The 20,559-nt window shown below is 34.5% G+C and overlaps 1 protein-coding gene across 14 annotated transcripts in view; it reads right to left on the reverse strand.

Moving 5' to 3' along the window:
- Positions 1 to 20,559, reverse strand: part of DCAF6 (DDB1 and CUL4 associated factor 6) — a 138,418-nt gene that overhangs the window by 7,892 nt on the left and 109,967 nt on the right. For 12 of the 14 annotated variants that reach the window (XM_034939760.2, XM_034939762.3, XM_057302200.1 and 9 more), the window contains 3 exons: positions 4,206 to 4,344; positions 2,203 to 2,359; positions 1,482 to 1,570 (listed from right to left, as the gene is read on the reverse strand). In XM_034939760.2, coding sequence (XP_034795651.1) covers positions 1,482 to 1,570; positions 2,203 to 2,359; positions 4,206 to 4,344 — 385 coding nt within the window. The remainder of the gene's footprint in view (positions 1 to 1,481; positions 1,571 to 2,202; positions 2,360 to 4,205; positions 4,345 to 20,559) is intronic. The other 2 variants (XM_063604179.1, XM_034939768.3) reach the window with 1 other exon arrangement.

The following is a 20,559-nucleotide window of genomic DNA, read 5'->3' on the forward strand; positions in this document are numbered from 1 at the left end:
AAAAGATGTTACCTTGACTGAGGCAGAGTAGTCTTGGAAAATAAATTTTTGGGCAAGGGTTAACAAGAAACTGAGCCTTAAGTACCAAGAATAGGATTACTTGAATATTCGTGAACACCAGAGATGCAATATGTAACCATGAGCAAAGGAAAAAAGTGGAAAAGCAAAAAACATGGCAAAGGAAAAAAAGGATGAAAGAAAGAGTATGAGAGGAAGAGAAAGATGCTACTCTGATCAACAGTTCCCCAATACTGAAATAATAAATTCCCAACTCATCAGGGTGCCCCACAGGGCCCTTCACAATCTTACCCTCACCTAACCGTTTAGTTTGATTAAGCTACTTTTGTGCACGTACTCTAGGGTTCCAGGCACACTGATGGTTCATTTACCCTCTCATGCTTTGGCATATGCTGATCCTTCTGTCTTAAATGCTGCTTTGCTCCCTGTCTGCCTGGTGAACTATTCTCAGACTTCTGTCCAATTCTTATTTCTTCTGTGAAGACCTCTCCATCCTATCTACCCCATTTACAGACACAGCTGTTCCTCTCTGTGGGCTTCCAAAACACTTATGTGTATACCTCTGACTGACACAGACCCCACTACAGTATGTTCTAGCTGTTTACATTGTCTTTCCCACTAAACTCTGAGGGTAGGGCCTTATCTTTTTTACATCCAGCATTATGTATACAATACATCAAGTGTTTTATAAATACCTATTCAATGAGTGAAAGTATACATGGGAATTGTGCTACGAACAGTCAGTGTTAGTCTAGAGTAGTGGTTTTCCAACTTACTAACATTTTTAGCAATGGATTCTCATTTTCATAAGAAATAGTATATGAGAACCCACAAATAAAAACCCTGGTTGAAGTTGGGGAGGAAAGGCCCAGAGTAATGCCTTCCTATTATCCACCTTCCCTCTCCCATCCCAGAAGAAATCCAGAGCTCCAAAGAACTCAGGTTGAAAATACTGTTTTAACAGGCTTTAAAAAATCTTAGAATATAATGATAAAGGAAAAGATTCTTCACTCATTTGTTCTGCTATATACTAATCCTGAAAAACAAAGTTCCATCTCCTTTTTAAGAAAAACTCAAAATGGAAAAATAGCTGTACTAAAAATGGAAAAATTGCTAGGCTTTTGGAGAAACAGTTATAATAAAATTATTTTCTTAAAAGGACAGATTTTTGTGTGTGTGATTCTTTATTGTAATAACATGAATACTCAAACCTGTTTTTCTTAAACTACTATATCTGGTGTTACCGATGATGAATATTATAATTAGTAAGCTACTATTTTGATTTTACCTCCCTAGTATTATAGACATCCTTTTATCTTAATTTTTCTTTTTCTTAAAATTTGACCTCCTTAACTGCATTAACTTGTTTCATGTTAGCAACTAATAACTTTTAATTTTTCTTAGGGAAGCATTTTAGGAACAAATTGAAATATGATCTATAGTAAGTACAATAAAAATCTTACTTCATCAGCAAGTTTTCGGTTAAAAATCCTTGACTCTTCTAATGGTGACCAGATCTTTATGTCATAATCTATGCCAGATGAGGCTAAAACTAGAAATAAAATTTACGTATTAATATGAAGCCTAGAAACATGCAATTCAGGATATGCTTATATTATGCATATATGTATATATAGCAAAACTGACCTTGAACAGCAATTGTACACTATATATTTAACTGTTAATTGAAAATATTATTTTGACAATTTGCTAAATGTTATCCTAGAACATAATTTTAAGACCATGTTGAAGTCACTCAGATTCATTGTTGAAGTCACTTATTCATTGTTCTTTTATGAGATATGTGGGCAATTTCAAAAAGAAGACAAGAGCAATGCTCTTTTGTTCTGATAAATTAATTCAGATATGTGAAGACTAAAAATGACTGGATGTTCAATTTGGATATACAATAAAAAGTTCAGTCACACCAAACCTCTTACAGCTTGTAAAACTTAGAAGAAATATTGGGAGAATAAACTTTTTAACCTATTTTCTTTTACTTTGTGCAAAAAGCAGTTATAGGTGTGTTTGAAGCTCAAGTTCAGCTGTAATTGACTCTACTGGTGCCTAGTCAGATAGTTTGGATTATTCTTATAATATTAACAACTAAAAAAAAAATAATTTTGTATGACTGATGAGTCATACAAATAATTTCTAGCCCTCGTCCTAGAAAAGATATCTTACTTGGGTCAAACGGATGTGGCTGCAGGCAGTTTACCACATGATTATCAGCTTCCAGAAGCATCAAATGCTCAGCAGTGTGCCGATCCCAGATGAAAATGTGGCCACAGTCAGAACCACTCATTACAAAGTTAGCACCCCAGAAATTGGCTTCTTTTATCTAAGGGTTAAAAAAAATTATTTAAAAATTCAAATCAAAATTATTAAAACAAAGATTTATGCTATTCTTACATTTTTTTCTTTTTTTTTAAATTCTTACATTTTAAAAAAAACTGGCTTAGAAAATAGTAAAATTAAAAATTGATGCTGGGCACAGTGGCTCACACCTGTAATCCCAGCGCTTTGGGAGGCCAAGGCAGGAGGACTGCCTGAGCTGAGGAGTTTGAGACCAGCCTGGGCAATATAGTGAGATCCCCTCTCTATAAAAAAAAAACTGACAAAAATCTGTCTTCTAGCTTCTTTAAATTATGATAGGCATTCATCAGCAAGGGTACGATGGCAGTAAGTAATAGAAAATCCCCTGTAAGAAGAGGGACTTTGCTTTGTTCAATACTATATTTATAGCACCTGAAATGGTACTTGGGATACAATAGGTGCTTAATTATTAACTGCTAAATGAAAGAATAGGATTTCTGGGTTTTGGGCAGTATAATGGCAATTTATATATATGTTGCTGAACTTTCCAAAAATTGTACCAATTTAGCTTTATAAGACAATGAAATAATTCACAGAAAAAAGAAATTGTCTTTTGTATTTTGCTTTAGACCCAAAGAATAGAAAGCACCAATTTTTTCATTAGCTATTATAAGCTAACACAATTGAGAAAGATATAAACATACTTAATTTTATGAAGCAGAATCAAAGGCATATGATATACTGGAATAGTTATAATGACATTTTTAAATGAATGCACATGAATGAAACATCAAAAATCTTTGTATTTCAAACAAGGATTTTAAAAAATTTTAACTGCAGCTGCTACTTTGCCATTTTTGGTGCTCTCACAAAAGAGGGGAGACAATTTTATTGTTATCTGAGCTACTGTTAAATTTACTTATCTTCTCTTTTCTCACTCCTTCCTCTAATTATTTTCATGCTAACTTTTAGGCAATAAAATGCAAGAAATATAAATTGGTTACTTCTATTAATAATGAGTAACCTTTTAAAAATGAGTAAATTGTTACTAGCAATGATATTTATAGAAAGAGCTAATTACTTCCCCACCCCAAATGTTATTTTTTAACCTAGATCCTAAAGAAAGCAAGCTACAAATTCATCAGCAAGGGTAATACGGCAGTAATATGGATTAAAACTGATTCTGTAGATAGCTTCTGATGATGCAATGTATATGAGGAGAACAACACTTTCTAGTTATGAAGGGATCAGAGTAACAGTTACACTAGTCATCTCAAAAACTTTTCTTATTAAGTAATTAATATTACACTGGGTGTAGAAACTTGTAGATCGTAAAAACTACAAAAGATCTTAGAGATCTTTCTGGTCTATTCTTATTTCATCTGGTAAGTCACTAAAACAAATTTTCACTTGTCAATCTTAAAAATGGGTATAGAGTGGCCTGACTATTTTTTGCAATCAACTTAGATTTTATAGATCCAAATCCTTCTCTCCAAAACTAACAAAGAATGCTAATACAAGCTAAAAAAAAAAAAAAAAAAAAAAAAAAATCCACCAGAAACTTTTCAGGTAGACAGCAAATGTGAGAAAGAGAGGGAAAAAAAAAAAAAAAAAACAAAAGCAATGATTACTTGTATAAACTAAAAATTTTTTTAAACTGCATTTTTTTAGTAGAGTTTTCTTGTAAAAAATAATGATCTTTCACAATATATTATAGGGCTAAAAGAACCATGTTGGATAAAGAGATAACTGAAGATTTAATAATGTAATACTGAAATCCCATTGGCAATATATGAAGATAAATCATTATGGAAAAACACTCAGAGCATGAAACTGCAATTTCACCAAAAAATGCCATGAACATTTGGTACCATTGTCCTGGAGTTGCGATGGCCTTTATAAACCATTTTTACTAGTGGCCTTCTAATGTTCAAAGTATCCAATTCTTCCATTTCTTTCCTTTCTTTTCGCCGTCTGAAGAACTCCTGAATACGGGCAACAGCAGAGCGTCTATGAATTACATATTAAAAAAACAAAAATTAATAAAAATATTCACAAAGAATAATGAGAAACTTATGAAAATATGGTAAGTCTAGGAAATACATAAACACACTATCTCAATAAGGCACCCCCAACCAAAAGCATAAAAACGCAGACACAACAGTGAGACGTCAGACTAGTTGAGTTACTACAACAAAGTATTTTAGTTAAGAGATCACTTAGAAATTTGGTACTGGATGAAAAGTAAAGGCAATAGCATGCGGCAAACTGGTTTTTAAAGGGCTATTTTATAAAAACATAACACAGACAAAATTCATGTGCAATTTTACTACAAATATAACAAATTTTATCCAATATTCTTTCCCCTCTTCTCCATATTAAGAAAACACATAAAGAGAAATGAAAAGAAACTAAAGGTAATATATAATAGCAGTGGATAGACTTCTATTTTGATATTTTATTTAAAATGTGGTTTAAAGATGTTCCAAAAACAGACTACTTTAGGTAAAAAGAATAATGAAACCCCCATCTCTACTAAAAATACAAAAAATCAGCCAGGTTTGGCAGCAGGCGCCTATAGTCCCAGCTACTCAGGAGGCTGAGGCAGGAGAATGGCATGAACCCGGGAGGCGAAGCTTGCAGTGAGCCGAGAACGCGCCACTGCACTCCAGCCTGGGTGACAGAGCGAGAGTCTGTCTCAAAAAAAAAAAAAAAAAAGAATATTAATATATAAGCAATAAAACAAGGGCCTTCAAATAGCATCTTCTTTATGGACTCCATATTATGAATTTAGAACTAATGAAGCAGATTTTACTCTCTTAAGAAATGATTTGGTGACAGAACTGGGATTGAAGAACAAAGGACTCTTAAAAACTGATTTAACTATTAAAATAAAACTTCTCTCCTAACCCATATTACTTAATAATTTTGTCAGTTTGAATTTATTTAAAATATTATATTTTGACATATAATAGACCAGACGTCCATAATCTTTAAAAAGGTTACAAATCAGTAAGAAAAACAGATCTCATAACAGTTAACAAATATATAAAAGATGCTCAGTCTCACTAATAATAGGATAAAAACAAAAAACTGATCTTTTTATGTTTATTAGATGGAAAAGACTTTTATGTGTATCAGAATGGTAAGAGTTCAGGAAAATAGGCATTACTGAGAGGAGTTTGAAAGTGGTTTTTACACATAAAAAAGATATTGTAAACTTTTTACTAAATATAACACATATACAGGAAAGTTGAAAATCATAAGGTAAAAAGCTCAATGAATTTTTGCAAACAAAACAGGCCCATATAATCAGCACCAGTATTTCGAAACAGTATAACCAGAATTCCTGAAGTCTCCTAAATACCCCATTTCCATCATTACTGTCCCTTTAAAGGAAACCATTATTCTGACTTCTGATATCATGAATTAATTTTGCCTGCTTGTGAACTTTAATTAAGTGGAATAATACATTTTTTTTTATGTCTAGCTTCTTTAGCTCAAAATTATGTTTGTAAGATTCACCCATGTTGTACTTGGCTGTAGTTCATTCATCCTTTTTGCTGCAGAGTATTACTTGGTATAAATATATTAATATTTATCCATTCTACTATTGGTGGACATTGGGTTGTCAACATTTTTGATTACTAATATTAGGCTACTATCCACATTTGTGTATGTCTTTTGGTGAACTATGTACATATTTATGTTGGATATATACCTAGAAGAGGAGCTGCTAGACCTCAGTATGTGCATAATGTTCTGCTTTAATAGATACTCTCAAACTGAAGATCTATTTGTGGTTTTCCAAAGTGGCTGTATAAATTTACACTCCCACCCATAGTGTAAAGTTCCAGTAAAATATATTTTTGAAGAGAAATTAAGTCATATAAGCTTTGACTCAGCAATTTAACTTTTAAAAAATGTATATTACAGAAAAACTTAAAATATGTAAATACATAAACTTTTTTTCACTGCACAACTGTAATTGAGACAGATTGGAAATAATCTAAATGTTCATATAGAAAGAATAGGTTAAATAAATTATGGCACATCCATACAATGAAATACTTATGCAGCCATTAAAAAGGGTATGAATGATCCATAAACAACCACATGAAAGATATCACCATTATACTGCTTAATCTAAAACACAGGCTAAAGAATAATTCATAGAATAAAATTATATATGCATAGAAAGGGTTTGGAAAGATGGACACTAAATTGTGACTAACAATTTTTAAAATAATTATGTAACAATTATATACTTCTACTTTCATAATAAAAAGATGTTTACTTTTTCATAAACTAAATGGTATACTTTAAGCTATATAGACTTACTTGAAAAGTGTTTTCAAAACTTTTTTCTATGCTATCAAAGAAAAAGGAATCTCCACATACATTTTTAAGTTAGATACAGTTAGAAACTCCCAGAAAAGCTGACATGTTTAGTTCACTCTATCTCTTTCTGACTGGGAGGTGAGAATGGGAAGGATAGAGAGGTCAAATATTCTCGAAAGAGACATACTTAAGAGACATATGCTTGGATCTCTCATTTTTCTGAATGGAAGAAAAAGGAATAATGAATCAGTTACAAATATGTGATTAGCAAGAAACCAATAAAGAAAAAACTCTTTTGCTAAGAAAGTAGAGTTATAGGTAGCAGAGGAAATAACTGTGTTGCTAAGCCAAAGGACATAAGAGCTATAAATGAGAAAAAAATTATGCAACAAGAATTTACGTGGCAGCTCAAATCATTTATTTTATCACCTAGGCTGGAGTGCAGTGGCGGGATCTCAGCTCACTGCAACCTCTGCCTCCCAGGTTCAAGCAATTCTCCTGCCTCAGCCTCCCAAGTACCTGGGACTACAGGCCTCCACCACATCTGGCTAATTTTTGTATTTTTAGTAGAGATGGGGTTTCACCATATTGACCAGGCTGGTCTTGGACTCCTGACCTCAAATGATCCACCCACCTCAGCTTCCCAAAGTGCTGGGATTACAGGCATGAGTCACCGTGCCCAGCTTCAAATCATTTAAAACAAGATGTATGGACAAAATTAAGGCTGCATTAGTAAATGAGGTGGTAATAATTATGAATAAACAAGAGCTGTATCAAAGCATAAATGTTCATTTAAAAAGTATGCTCTAGGCCAGGCACGGTGGCTCACCGCAGTAATCCCAGCTACTTGGGAGTCTGAGGCAGGAGGGCTGCTTGAGCCCAGGAGTTCAAGACCAGCCTGGGCAACACAGTAAGATCCCATCTCTAAAAAAAGATGAAAAAAATTAGCTGGGCATGGTGGTACACACACACCTGTAGTCCCTGCTATTTGGGAGGCTGAGGTGGGAGGATGGCTTGAGCCCAGTAGTTACAGGATGCAGTGAGCTAAGATCATGCCATGTATTCCAGCCTGGGTAACAAAACAACTCTTAAAACAACAACAAAAACCAAAACTCAAAAAATCTACGGGCCAATTAATACAAATAATAGAAAAGGAATGTAGCTGGATACATAATCATATACAAGTTAACTGCATTTCTAAATATCAGCAGGGGACAATTAGCCTAAATTTTAAAAGGAATGCATTTATAACAGCAACAAAAAGTGTCTTTAAGTTATAAAAAGTATATGCAAAACCTGCTCACAGAAAAATAAAATGTTACTGAAAGATATTTTGTAAAAGGCCTAGGATAGGCTGAGTGCAGCAGTTCACACCTATAATCCCAGCAGTTTGGGAGGCTAAGACAGGAGGATCCCTTGAGCTCAGGAGTTTGAAACCAGGCTGGGCAACATAGTGAGACCCCATTTCCACAAAAAAATCACAAAAATAAGCCAGGAGTGGTGGCACACGTCTGTGGTCCCAGCTACTCAGGAAGCTGAGGTGGGAGGATTGCCTGAGCCTAGGAGGTCAAAATTGCAGTGAGCCATGATCATGCCACTGCAATCCAGCCTAGGCGACACAGCAAGACCCTGTCTCAAGGAAAAAAGAAAAAAAGGCCTAAATAAATGTAGACATAACTTTGTATTGTAAAGATAAAACAATTTTCACCCAAATTTATTTTACAGATTTATTACAACTATAAGCATATTCTGATGACTTATTTGTAGAACTGAAAAAGTTGATTATAAAATCAACCAAAAGACAAAGAATAGCCAAGATCCTTCTAAAAATGAATAAAGAGAAGGAAGGGTCTTGCCTTAGCAGCCATTAAGATTTACTACAAAGCTATAATAATTACAAAAGTATGATACTGACAGAGAGACAGGCAAATTGTCTGATGAAACAAAAGAGCCTAGAAACAAATCTGTTTTATATAAATCTTTGTAATATGACATAGGTGGGATAGCAGATCACTGGGAAAATTCACCATTTCATAAATGTACAGAGGAAAAACTGGCTATCTAAATGGGGCAGGGAAAAGTTACACATATACATCATAAACAAAAATCAGTTCCAAATAACTTAGTAACTTAAATGTCAAAAGTAAAACTTCAAAAGGAAATTCAGATAAATTTTAAAATTCCAGATAAGGATTTTGTAAATAAAAGAAAGTGACAAGCATAAAAGATTGATAAAATTTAATGTGAAAATTAAAAATGGTTCATCAAAAAACAGCCTAAAAACAGTGAAAAAAATCATAAAATAGAAAAAATATTTGTACACTAATACATGATAGTGGATTAGTATCAAAAATGCATTAAGAACTCTTATAAATCAATAAGGAAAAGAAAAACAACTCAATTAAAACAACCCAGTAGAAAACCAGATCAGGACCGGGTGCAGTGGCTCATGCCTGTAATTCCAGCACTTTGGGAGGCCGAGGCAGGTGGATCACTTCAGGTTTAGGAGTTCAAGACCAGCCTGACTAACATGGTGAAACCCCATCTCTACTACAAATACAAAAATTAGCCAGGTATGGTGGCATGCACCTGTTATCCCAGCTACCTGGGAGGCTGAGGCAGGAGAATCACTTGAACCTGGGAGGCAGAGGTTGCAGTGAACTGAGATCGTGCCACTGCACTCCAGCCTGGTGACAGCAAGACTCCATCTCAAAACAAACAAACAAACAAAAAACCAGATCAGGAGATCAGGCTGAAAAATATGAGATGCATAATCTTATTTGTAAATTGGGCAATGAACATCAAGACCATAAGATATTATTGTTTACCAAATCAATTAGAAAAATCAAGATATGTGACAACAAGAATCAGTGATGTGAATAAACACGATTTTTAAAAAATATTGTTAGATATTATATTTAATTTACACTCCCACTTTGGAAAACAATTTTAAATTATTTTGTAAATGGTCCATTCCTTGGTATATACGCAAGAAAAACTGTTATCAGGAGAAATATTTCAGAATGCTCAAAGCAGCACTGTTAATACCAAAAACTAGAAATAACCTAAATGTCCATTAACAGGAAAATGGATAAACAGTGGTTTAGTCAAACATGGATTATTAGATAGCAGTAAAAATGATTGGGCAAGAGCTACATGTAACATGGATGAATCACAGTAAGATAATATCTGAGGAAAAAAAAGAGTCCCAGTCTTGTATACAGTATGACATCATTTTTATATAAAGTTCAAAAGTGGGTAAAAATTTATGTTTATATGTTTATGTTTTGTTTTTTAAAGCAAGGCATGATAACCATAACATTCAGGACACTGGTTACCACTGGTGTGGTAGGCAGATGGACAAAATAGGGTGAACAGGTAGATTTAAGTTACAGCGAGTTTTTTAGTTCTTGGATTAGTTGGTGGGCTCATGGGTATCTAAAGAAAGAAAGAAAAGGAGCCAAGTATGAACTAACAATGATAATGTGTCACAAACCAAGAATTATAAAAATATAATTCTCCCCTTCCTCAGGTTAGATTAGGGGTCCTTAATACTCTCAAAGCCCTGCAAAGCTCTGTCAATGCAATTACTGTATTGTAACTATGTATATGTGTCTGTGTATCCCACTGAACTGAGAGCTCAAGGAGGGTAGGCGTTGTGTTATCATTATCACCAGCACGCATCAGAGTATCTAGCACATAATAGGTTTATTGAAGTAACAAAATAATAGGTAAAAAATTGATTATCCAGCAATTTCAAAGCAATAATGAAACAGCTCAAAGTATCAATTATTATTCTATTTGGAAGAAACATTTAATGGAGAAAAAGAGTAAATCTGAAGGATGTACAACTAACCTAAGAAAATAAAACCTAGACTCCTGACTTTGTATTTTACTATTGCATATTCCAGAAAATCTGGAATCCTGGAGATAACTCCAAGGTTAAAGTATGAAGTTACATGAACCAGAAACAGTCTATAAACCCGTTTTAAAAGTACTAGTCACATTTAGTAAAAAACTAGGCTAAAATATAAGCAGAAATTCATTAAATAGCACTAAAAAATATGAATTAATTTGCATACCATTTTCAAGATGGTAAACCCTTTCATAAAACACCATTACACATAGGTAGAATGGCACAAATTAACTGATATTATAGGTATTATTAAAATACCTTACAAGAGAACAAAGACTTTTTAGGGTGGAAAAAACAGCATAATCAAAGATTAGGAGAGGATAGACCAGGAATGAAATGACTTAAGTAATTCAGTTACCAAACAAGGTTATTATATAAAGGATACTGTACCATGGATAGAATACAAGAACATGACTAGAATTATAGCTGGCGAATTTTGAATAAATCTGTAGAAAGAAATTCTTTACTGTGCAAAACACACAGTGAAAAACTAAAGGGAAATAAAAGCTTCTCCTAGTCCAGGTTTCTAAGGAACTCAATACTTGTCTAGAATGTAGTTAGAATAATCCAGAAGCAGAGCATTTCTAAAACTTGGGATTTTTGTAGGTATTCCACAAAATAGGCTTATGATAAAGTAAGTGTGGAAAATGATATACCAAACAAAGCTTAAAGAGGTTTCTTGCTGCAAGTCTTCTCAGAGGCTTTATTACGCTACAGGTTCTTGTGAATCTCACAAAGAGGTATACACAATGTAGTATTTCCCAAATTTTGTGACCACATTGTAGAGTATCAGAACACTTTGGACAACAGTGACCTTCATCTTCTTATTTTGTAATTAAATTATTCCATTCAAAAATAAATTGAGTGTGAATTTATTATTAAAAACTTAAGCCTGATTTTTTTCAATTCAAAGATTGAAGATCTAGGTTCTTACAAACATAGGATAGCTATCCTCACCACCATCTCCTTCAATAGAAGAGTTTCTGCAACAATTATTACATTTCTATATCTCTACTTTCATAGTAGCTATAAAACTTTTCTATAAGAATCAAAGTTGCTGTGGGTATGTGTTAAAGACGCATTCCCCAGGCATAAATAAGAAAAAAGATATTAAAAGAATAAATTAAATTCCATGTATTTATGGTTCATTGGAAATGCTCATTATAATTCTGAATACCACTTGTTCTTCAGTATATCAAGTTAAAAACCCCATCTCTACTAAAAATACAAAAAACTAGCCGGGCATGGTGGCACATGCCTGTAGCCCCAGCTACTTGGGAGGCTGAGGCAGGAGAATTGCTTGAACCCAGCAGGCAGAGGTTGCAGTGAGCCGAGATCACACCACTGCACTGCAGCCTGGGCGACAGAGTGAGACTCCGTCTCAAAAAAAAAAAAACAAAACAAACCCGTATGTTCTTTTAATTTATACTATGTATACATTTTTCTTATATTATTAGCTTAGTAGTTCTTAGAAAAGAAAACCTCATTAATTTGAATCTTCTTATATGCAATCTGTGATTATTCAGACAGGGTGAAACTGAAATTTACATTTAAATTATAAATTTTAAAATGTTTGCAGTCCAACTGAATCCTATAAATAAGAGTCTAGAAAAAAGTTATTAAAAAATAAACATTTTAAGTGCTTTAAAACACACACTTGGTTTATAGTAAAAGCTATGTGCTATGGTTTGCATGTCCCCTCCAAAACTCATGGTGAAACTTAATCCCCAATGTGGCAGTACTGAGAGGTGGGGTCTTTAAAAGGTGATTGGATCATGAGGGCTCCACTCTCAAGAATGAATTAATTCACTTATAGATTAATAGGTTATCAGGTCAGTGGGGACTGGTGGCTTTATAAGAAGAGGAAGAGAAGCCTGAGCTTAGCCTTCTCATCATGTGATTTCCTGTGCCAGCTCGGGACTCTGCAGAGTCCTTGCCAGCAAGAAGGCTTGTACCATTGTGGCCCTTCAACCTTGGATTTCCCAGCCTCCATAACTGTAAAAAATGCATTTCTTTTATTAATTACCCAGAAGATTTCTATCATAAGCAACAGGAAATGAACTAAGATACTATTAATATGTTAGCGTTATCTAGCTTTATCAATAAAAAAGTTCTATATGTTAGAATTGCTGTCATTTCAACACATATCTTTACAAGTATCTGAAATAAGTGAGGGAGATGGGTTGCTAGAGTATCTTGCTGTTTCTGCTCCTTTGTGGGGGCAAGAAACTGGATTCTTTGCCTTACAACGTATTAGTAAACAAAGGTAAGGGATAGCAGGTCTGATGCTGCTATCTTTAGAAGGGTCTGCTTATGAGGCTGGCCCTTGGCGGGTGTCTGAGAACTTGACTTTTGGCATGTTACATTGCTCTGCCTTCCTGGGACACAACCCTGTGGGGCCAGCTTGCGTAAACTGCAAAAATAACATGATTTGTGGTGAACACCTACTTTCCTTCTGGGTCTGGAATTCAGGTGACTGTGGTTAGGCACACAGGCAGAGGTGCCGACATGACCAGACCCCAGTAAACACCCTGGATTTTGAGTTATAAGCAGGCTTCACCAGGGCAGAAAAACTACAGAAGTATTACTGTATTTTATTGGGAAGGGAGGTGCACATTCTGAAAGGGAGAACTTTGGAACATTGAGCCTGGATTCTTCCACTCTGTCTGATCTTTTTTCCTTGCCATAATAAATCATAGCCATGACTGAAGTGCCTTTGATTCTTTTGAGTCTTTGTAGCAAGCAATCAACTGTGTGGGGAGGCCATGGGACCCCTGAAACAGTAATTCATTGGTTTCTCATTCAAGTTTTAGGAAGCAGAGAAAGAAAGCAAAAACCTGTATCATGCAGGGAGATATGAATAAAAATTTAGTTAGCTAGAGTTTTTGACAAAAAGGTGTCTTTGCCAACTTTTATTTCTGTATGCATGTATGTATTACACTGTCCTTAAAGGTGCTTACATTCTTATATATGAAAACATACAAATATACAATGCACTGTGATAGGTAGTACAGTAGGTGTATATAAGGGCCCATATTTTTGATTAGGGAATATATGGGCCAGGAAATGTAGCTTAAGATGATGTTGAAAGATGAGGTGACCCAAATGATGGTGATAGTGATGGGAGGTCTTTTCTGTTAGAGGGCTCAGAGTATGTAAAGATACGCTGACTTAAGGCAGCATAATGTATTCAGAGAACTCCAATAGTCCTCTGAATGTATTCAGTGACACTCCAAGTATGGCAATGTAGACAGCATGACCAATTTTTGGCAGCAGCTATAATATGAAGTGCCCTATATACCAGGCAAGGAAGCTGGGTTTGTTTCTTCTTTATATCATAAACAATGGAGAACTACTGAAAGCAGGAGTAGAAGGAGTTGGAGAACTCCCTCAGTACACCAGGTAAGAGGTGATGAGGTAATAAAAGTAGAATGAAGAATAGGGGATGACTACCATTTTATTTACTATTCAAAGAAATATGGTACCTATCATTCAGAATCTTAGCAGATTATAGTAGAACACATTCCCCATTGTAAGACAGTCCCTAATGAAGACTAGTCATAACGGGCAGTAGATATAAACATCTGTGATAATTTTATTTTTCTAATTTTGTCTATCTTAAGCAGAAGTTTACATTCTTTGAACATCTCTAATAGCTAAAAGGAGAAGCAGAACAAATGTGTGTTCACTGGCAGGAAAATACTGCCTTATAATTAGAAGTTTCCACCAGATAATCTCTACATAAGAAATAAAATGAGGTAGAGAAGAATGAGTCTCACCTCATTCACTCTATAGGGAGGTAACTGTTACATTTTCTGCTTTACCATTGTTTATCAGTTCATGATAATCTCTACTTTAGTGTTTTAGCTTTTCTAAAACTCAATTAAAGCATCATGGTACTTTATAGTTGCAATTTTCATTATAAAACCAGAAACCAGCTTTGCGTACTTGTGATAAAAAGTATAAATCAGGATATCAAAAAACTCTGAAGCAAATTCCATTTTATTGTCATACAATTAATCAGAAAGTGATAACTAGGCCAGATGCGGTGGCTCAAGCCTGTAATCCCAGCACTCTGGGAGGCCAACATGGGCAGATCACTTAATGTCAGTAGTTTGAGACCAGCCTGGCCAACATGGTGACCAACCCTGTCTCTACTAAAAATACAAAAATTAGCTGGGCCTGGTGGGTGGGCGCCTGTAATCCCAGATACTCAGGAGGCTGAGGCGGGAGAATCACTTTAACTCTGGAGGCAGAGGTTGTAGTGGGCTGGGACTGCGCCACTGCACTACAGCCTGGGCAACAGAGCAAGGCTACATCTTGGGGGAAAAAAAAAAAAAAGAAAGTGATAACTAGTAATAATTTGAAAAAGTTACTTCAAATATACCTTAATGTTAAAACAGGCTAGAAACAAGAGCACAAAAACAAAACAAGTTTGAGAAGCAAAAACAAATTTGAGACTTGTAGATGAGAATTCTCCTGACAATGAACCACAACCAGAAATTTCCATACATCTATTATATTTTTTGGCTTATTTCATGACTTCTGTATTTTTCATTAGGAACTCTACAAACTTTACATTTCTGATTGTTGCTATATGTTTCATGTTCAACTGTTTTAGAAACTGATGGTAAATAACAGATATATGCCTCTAGAGTTAAGTACAAGGTTGATTTTGTCAGCAAAACAGGTTTTGAGTAGGTGACTGATGTCATTGAGGTTCACTTTAAAGATCTACTCAAAAATATGTCCCAAATAGAGAAGTGCTTGAGGCTTATATATCATCTTGATATGTGACACTATTTCTAAACTATTTATAAGGAAACAACTTTCTTGCAAAAATCAGAAACCTATACACAGATTTAGATTCAAGTACATTTTTAGTTATTGAGCTCAAGGAAAAGGAGCATATACGAATAACAAAAAGCTGGTAATTGTTATCCCAATCAAATTTAAAAAACATAAATTGCATTCTTCAACAAAATATCCAAAAAGAGTAACAGATATTTAAAGTACATCATTTCAGATTATAGCTACTTTGTCATATGACATATTTGAAGTGAACATCAGTCTGCACACAGGAAATTTCTTTTCATTCTATCCCCATGCAGTGCATGCAGCTAAATATAGTTTGTGGAAAGCGACCTGCTTTACAATGCTTAGCACTTAGAATTCAGTAAGTCCAAAGGAAGTATTAACTGTTAATAGGAAAGGTGGTTAGCTGTGGCAAAAGAGGACCTGGCAAATCCATCATAAAAAAAAATTATGAAGGAACATACTGAATTACCTCATTATTCTATCACCTATTGTTGTTCCTCTGATATTAAATCTAGTGAAGGGAACACAATAACTGAAATCACTTACAAAGACTTCAAAGAACCAAATATTTAAAGCATTAAGGACACCCTTTTTATCATCAATCATCTCAATTAAAAAAAAAACTTTTGTTTCCCTTTGTGACTTCGGGCATTAAGCAAGGAATATGTCAGTCAACTAAATGTATATGAAGAAATTAAGGAAACAGAAACACTCATTGAAGCTAGAATAGAAGGAAGACATTGCACTTAATCCCTTTTATCTTTTAAATAAATCAGAACCCAATCCTGTCACAGTATGGGAAACTGCACTGGCTTATAATGAATACCATCCTCTGGAACACGTACGTGCTCCTCAAAGCTGAGGAGCTCTTTGGAAAATAAATAATTAAGCCCTAAGCTGATTCACTTGGCCTAACCACAAGACTATATAACAAATGAGCAAAGAATAACAGGGCTTTTAACTCCCTAGGAGTCCAGTTCTTTCTCTTTGAGTACATCTTTTCTCTCTGCAATTTTCTTTAATAAAGAGTAAACTGCAATAATGAGAAATAAGGAAATCATGGTTACAATGATGACAGAATAAATGCTGCCAAATTTACAGTACAAGGAATTTTGGCTTTAAAAGTGAGGGATATGCTCCATGGTCCAGAGTAGGTATATGGAACCAAATTTCTATGAAAATAATACTTTAAAAGTTATTAAAGGGCAATATAGGATAAATCACTCTTTAGGGAAAAAATTGTTAGATCATCCTAACTGAGGCTATAATTAAAAACTATTCAAGACTATGTGAGGACTTATTCAGGAAGCTTTCTTAGATGCTTGTTTTTTTTCTCAGAGAGTAACTTAGGTTTTCTCTTGAGTTTAGAAACAGGAAGAGCTACCAATCAGGCTGTCAAATCACTTACAACAGATTTGGCATTGTAAAAAAAAAAAAAATTATACAGCCTGGGTGCAGTGGCTCATGCCGGTAATCCTAGCACTTTGGGAGGCTGAGGCAGGCAGATGACGAGGTCAGGAGATCGAGATCATCCTGGCTAACACGGTGAAACCCCGTCTCTACTAAAAATACAAAAAATTAGCTGGGCGTGGTGGCAGGCGCCTGTAGTCCCAGTTACTTGGGAGGCTGAGGCAGGAGAATGGCGTGAACCTGGGAGGCAGAGCTTGCAGTGAGCCAAGATTGCCCCACTGCACTCCAGCCTGGGTGAGGGAGCGAGACTCTGTCTCCCCCAAAAAAAAAAAAAAAATTATATGCAGATTATCTAAACAGAGATCTCAACCACACTCTTTTCATTCCAAGGGCATATATTTATGTTTCTTAACCCAGTATATGGCCAGGCACGGTGGCTCATGCCTGTAGTCCCCCAGCACTTTGGGAGGCTGAGGCTTGAGGCCAGGAGTTCAAGACCAGCCTGGTCAACACAGTGAGACTGTCTCTTCTAAAACAACAACAACAACAACAACAAAAATTAGCAGAGTGCAGCAACATGCACCTGTAATCCCAGCTACTTGGGAGACTGAGGGAGGAAGATCGCTTGAGCCCAGGAGTAGGAGGTTGCAGTGAGCTATGATCATACCACTGCACTCCAGCCTGGGCAACAGGGCAAGACCCTGTCTCAAAAAAATAAAACAAAATGAAATAAATACAGTATATAAAATCACTAAGAGATACACATACTATTTTTTTGCTTTGTTTTGCTTTTTTCCTAAGTCAGACTTATTTTTGACATTAGGACTAATTTTATTTTTTTAAACACCATGATTAGAGAACAAACATTTCTTTCTGTCTTTTTTCAATTTATTTCCCATTTACTGTTCCATGTTCTTGCCTTACGCAAAGTTAAAGGGAACCCAAATATGTGGAGATTCATATTATTTCATTGTTTCAAAGTCTGGATTTTTGCCAGTAGAGGCATTTTACCACAGACTATAGTTTGACTTCTCTCTGTAACACTGATTACTATAGAGCAGGTATTTGCAAGCTATGGCTCTTGGGCTAGATCTCCGCCAAATGCCGATTTTTGAAATGAACCTTAGGCTAAGAATAGTTTTTACATTTTTAAATGGTAATATTTTAAATGGCCATATAAGTACCTACCATAATGGTCTCCATTTTGTCTCCTGGCCAACAAAGCCAAAATATTTACTATATGGCTCTTTAGGAGTAAGTCTGCTGCTCTGCTATAGACTCCCAGTTACATTTATATAGACTTGCTGTAGTTAATGAGAACAGCATTCCATTTAAAAATATCTATGTTAGTTGTTAAGTTCTTCATTTTCTAAGACATTTCCTTCTCATGCTTGATCTAAGCCCAAAAGTGAAAACCTGGGTCATTTATTTAACCAAATTATAAGAATGTAAATATTTTTTTAAAAATCATTACTCTGTATTACAAGGAACTGTTCTGATATTTTCAGTAAATTTGTCAGAAATGACTTAGCTATAAAGCCTTTTAAAGTTTCCTTTTAAAAATTAAATTTGGAACAAAAACTGATGAGGTCCACTATATAGTTCTTCATATAAAGTACAGATCAAATTAAGTATACACTTGTATAATATTTAATTTTAGGACCACTTCTCCACCCCAGCTAAACTAATATTGACTGGGCTTTGCAAATGGCAGCATGGAGGGAACTTTAAGACATACATCCTTTTAGGTGGGCATTTCATCCATGTGTGCAATGTATCCTTGGACTCTAGGAACCAAATGGTATGATTTTTACAACAGAGCTTCACAACCCTTAGTCTCTTGGGAAACAGAAACTCTCCAAAATCATAGGACTAATTACAAGCTGGTAAGTGATTCTTTTCATGTTCTTAAGAAGCAAAATCTCTTAAACTTTCTCTCTTTAGAATAAAAGTCAGCTAAATTGAGAAGTAAGATAAACTGGCAGGAGTGTCAATGATGAAGAGCCCTTAGAAAGGTGCAGAAATATTAAAAGTATACTTTTTTACAGTTGTTCAAGATTAAATCAGGATGGTGCCAAAAAAGTTAAGAATTATAAAAACCGATTTAGATAAAAGTCAGAGGAAATATTTACACCATTTACAAATTTTTGGTAAAGAGCTAGAAAATAATGTAAATCTCAAAGGAAAATTAATGTAATTGTTACTCTAATCACTTTCTAATTACCTCAGTATACACATCTTTTTATATATATATATATACACACACACATATATATAATTGTATTTACTTTCATATATTAAATGTTTTCTATGTTCCTATAAATGGCTTCGGTATTCTCTCTTATTCATAAATAATTAAGTTTCTTGAAGGATAAGAATTTTATCATTCTTCTGTTACTCTTCAGGAAGTTTACTACTATATCTTACAAAACAAAATACCATGTAGGACCAACATAGGCTAAATACTCAAATAAGTGTACAGAATATTAAATAATATTTAATTTTTAAAAAGCAGGGAACTAAATGTGATCCCAGAGTGGTTTCAAATCTGGATTTAACCATGAGAGTATGAATTCAAGAGTATATGCATGAAGTGGGATCAGTTCCAGGCTGTTTGTTGTCACTGATTATCTCCTTCTAAAAGATTCTGCTAGTCTAGTTCAGCATCTGGGTTTCCTTGGGTCAATGAGGCTATTGGGAACCAACTTTGTGACAGATCTAAACGCTAAAAGAATCCCTAAAACATATAAATCATCTAAGTATTATGAAGATGATAAAGATCTATAGAAAGATTACAGTTTCTGTATTCTCCAGGACCCACCCTCCCTCAAATCCTCCTTTCTCACTAATGTTATAGAACTGTGTTTCAAAAAACAAAACTCCTTAGCTCTAGAATATACAAAACCCTTTGCTTAGCACCTAAGTTTCCTCAGCTATAAAGCAGGCTTGGTATTAAGTGTTATAATTAGCCTGCATAGAAGCTGCTAAATAGTTATGACTTTCTCAAAGTGTCTAATATCCATTAAAAACATTACTAGAAACTGGGCACTTAAATTTAATTTTCAATTATGACCTCCGTATCATGTTCTACTATTTAAATATAGAAAAATAAGACATTAGCTCATTTATATAAATGGAAGGCCATAAATGTATAAGCTTAATTATAGAATCTAGCTCTCAACCCTGGGTTTTGGAAATTATCAGTTTGATTTTGGAAATTATCAGTTTGATTTTCAAATTGTGCTAAGCTTGCTAACCTCATCTGCATAAATTAAGTGGTAATGACATTCTAAGGAACTCCCTCTGGGTATGGAAAGAAATAGAACTAAGTCTTACTTGCCTAAAATATATATTAAGAATGCTCAAGATTAATGTGTACAGGTAAAGAGAAGATGTTTGATTAATCTCTAAGTATAAACATGGGGGGAAATTATTCCTTCATATCTACAAAAAAAGTGCCATGGCAAAGTAAACATTTCCCAAATATGACTAAAGAAAGAAACATACCCTTTCATAGTTAAGAAAAGGCAGTTCCCCTGAGCTGCAAGCTATCCTCTTCAGGATTTTTGCCTGTCTTCTTTCAGTCTTTATCCCTAGAGTCATTCTTACTGTAATTCTTTTAAAAATTAAAGTGGCCTCATAGACTATCTTGATTGTTTAATACAGCTATCATTTAATTAGTGCTATTAACATGAGCCAGGTCACATCATGATTGACTGATAGATGTGTTTTTAAATTCT

This window comes from Pan paniscus, chromosome 1 (genome assembly GCF_029289425.2).
Source record: "Pan paniscus chromosome 1, NHGRI_mPanPan1-v2.0_pri, whole genome shotgun sequence".
Classification (NCBI taxonomy): Eukaryota; Metazoa; Chordata; class Mammalia; order Primates; family Hominidae; genus Pan; species Pan paniscus.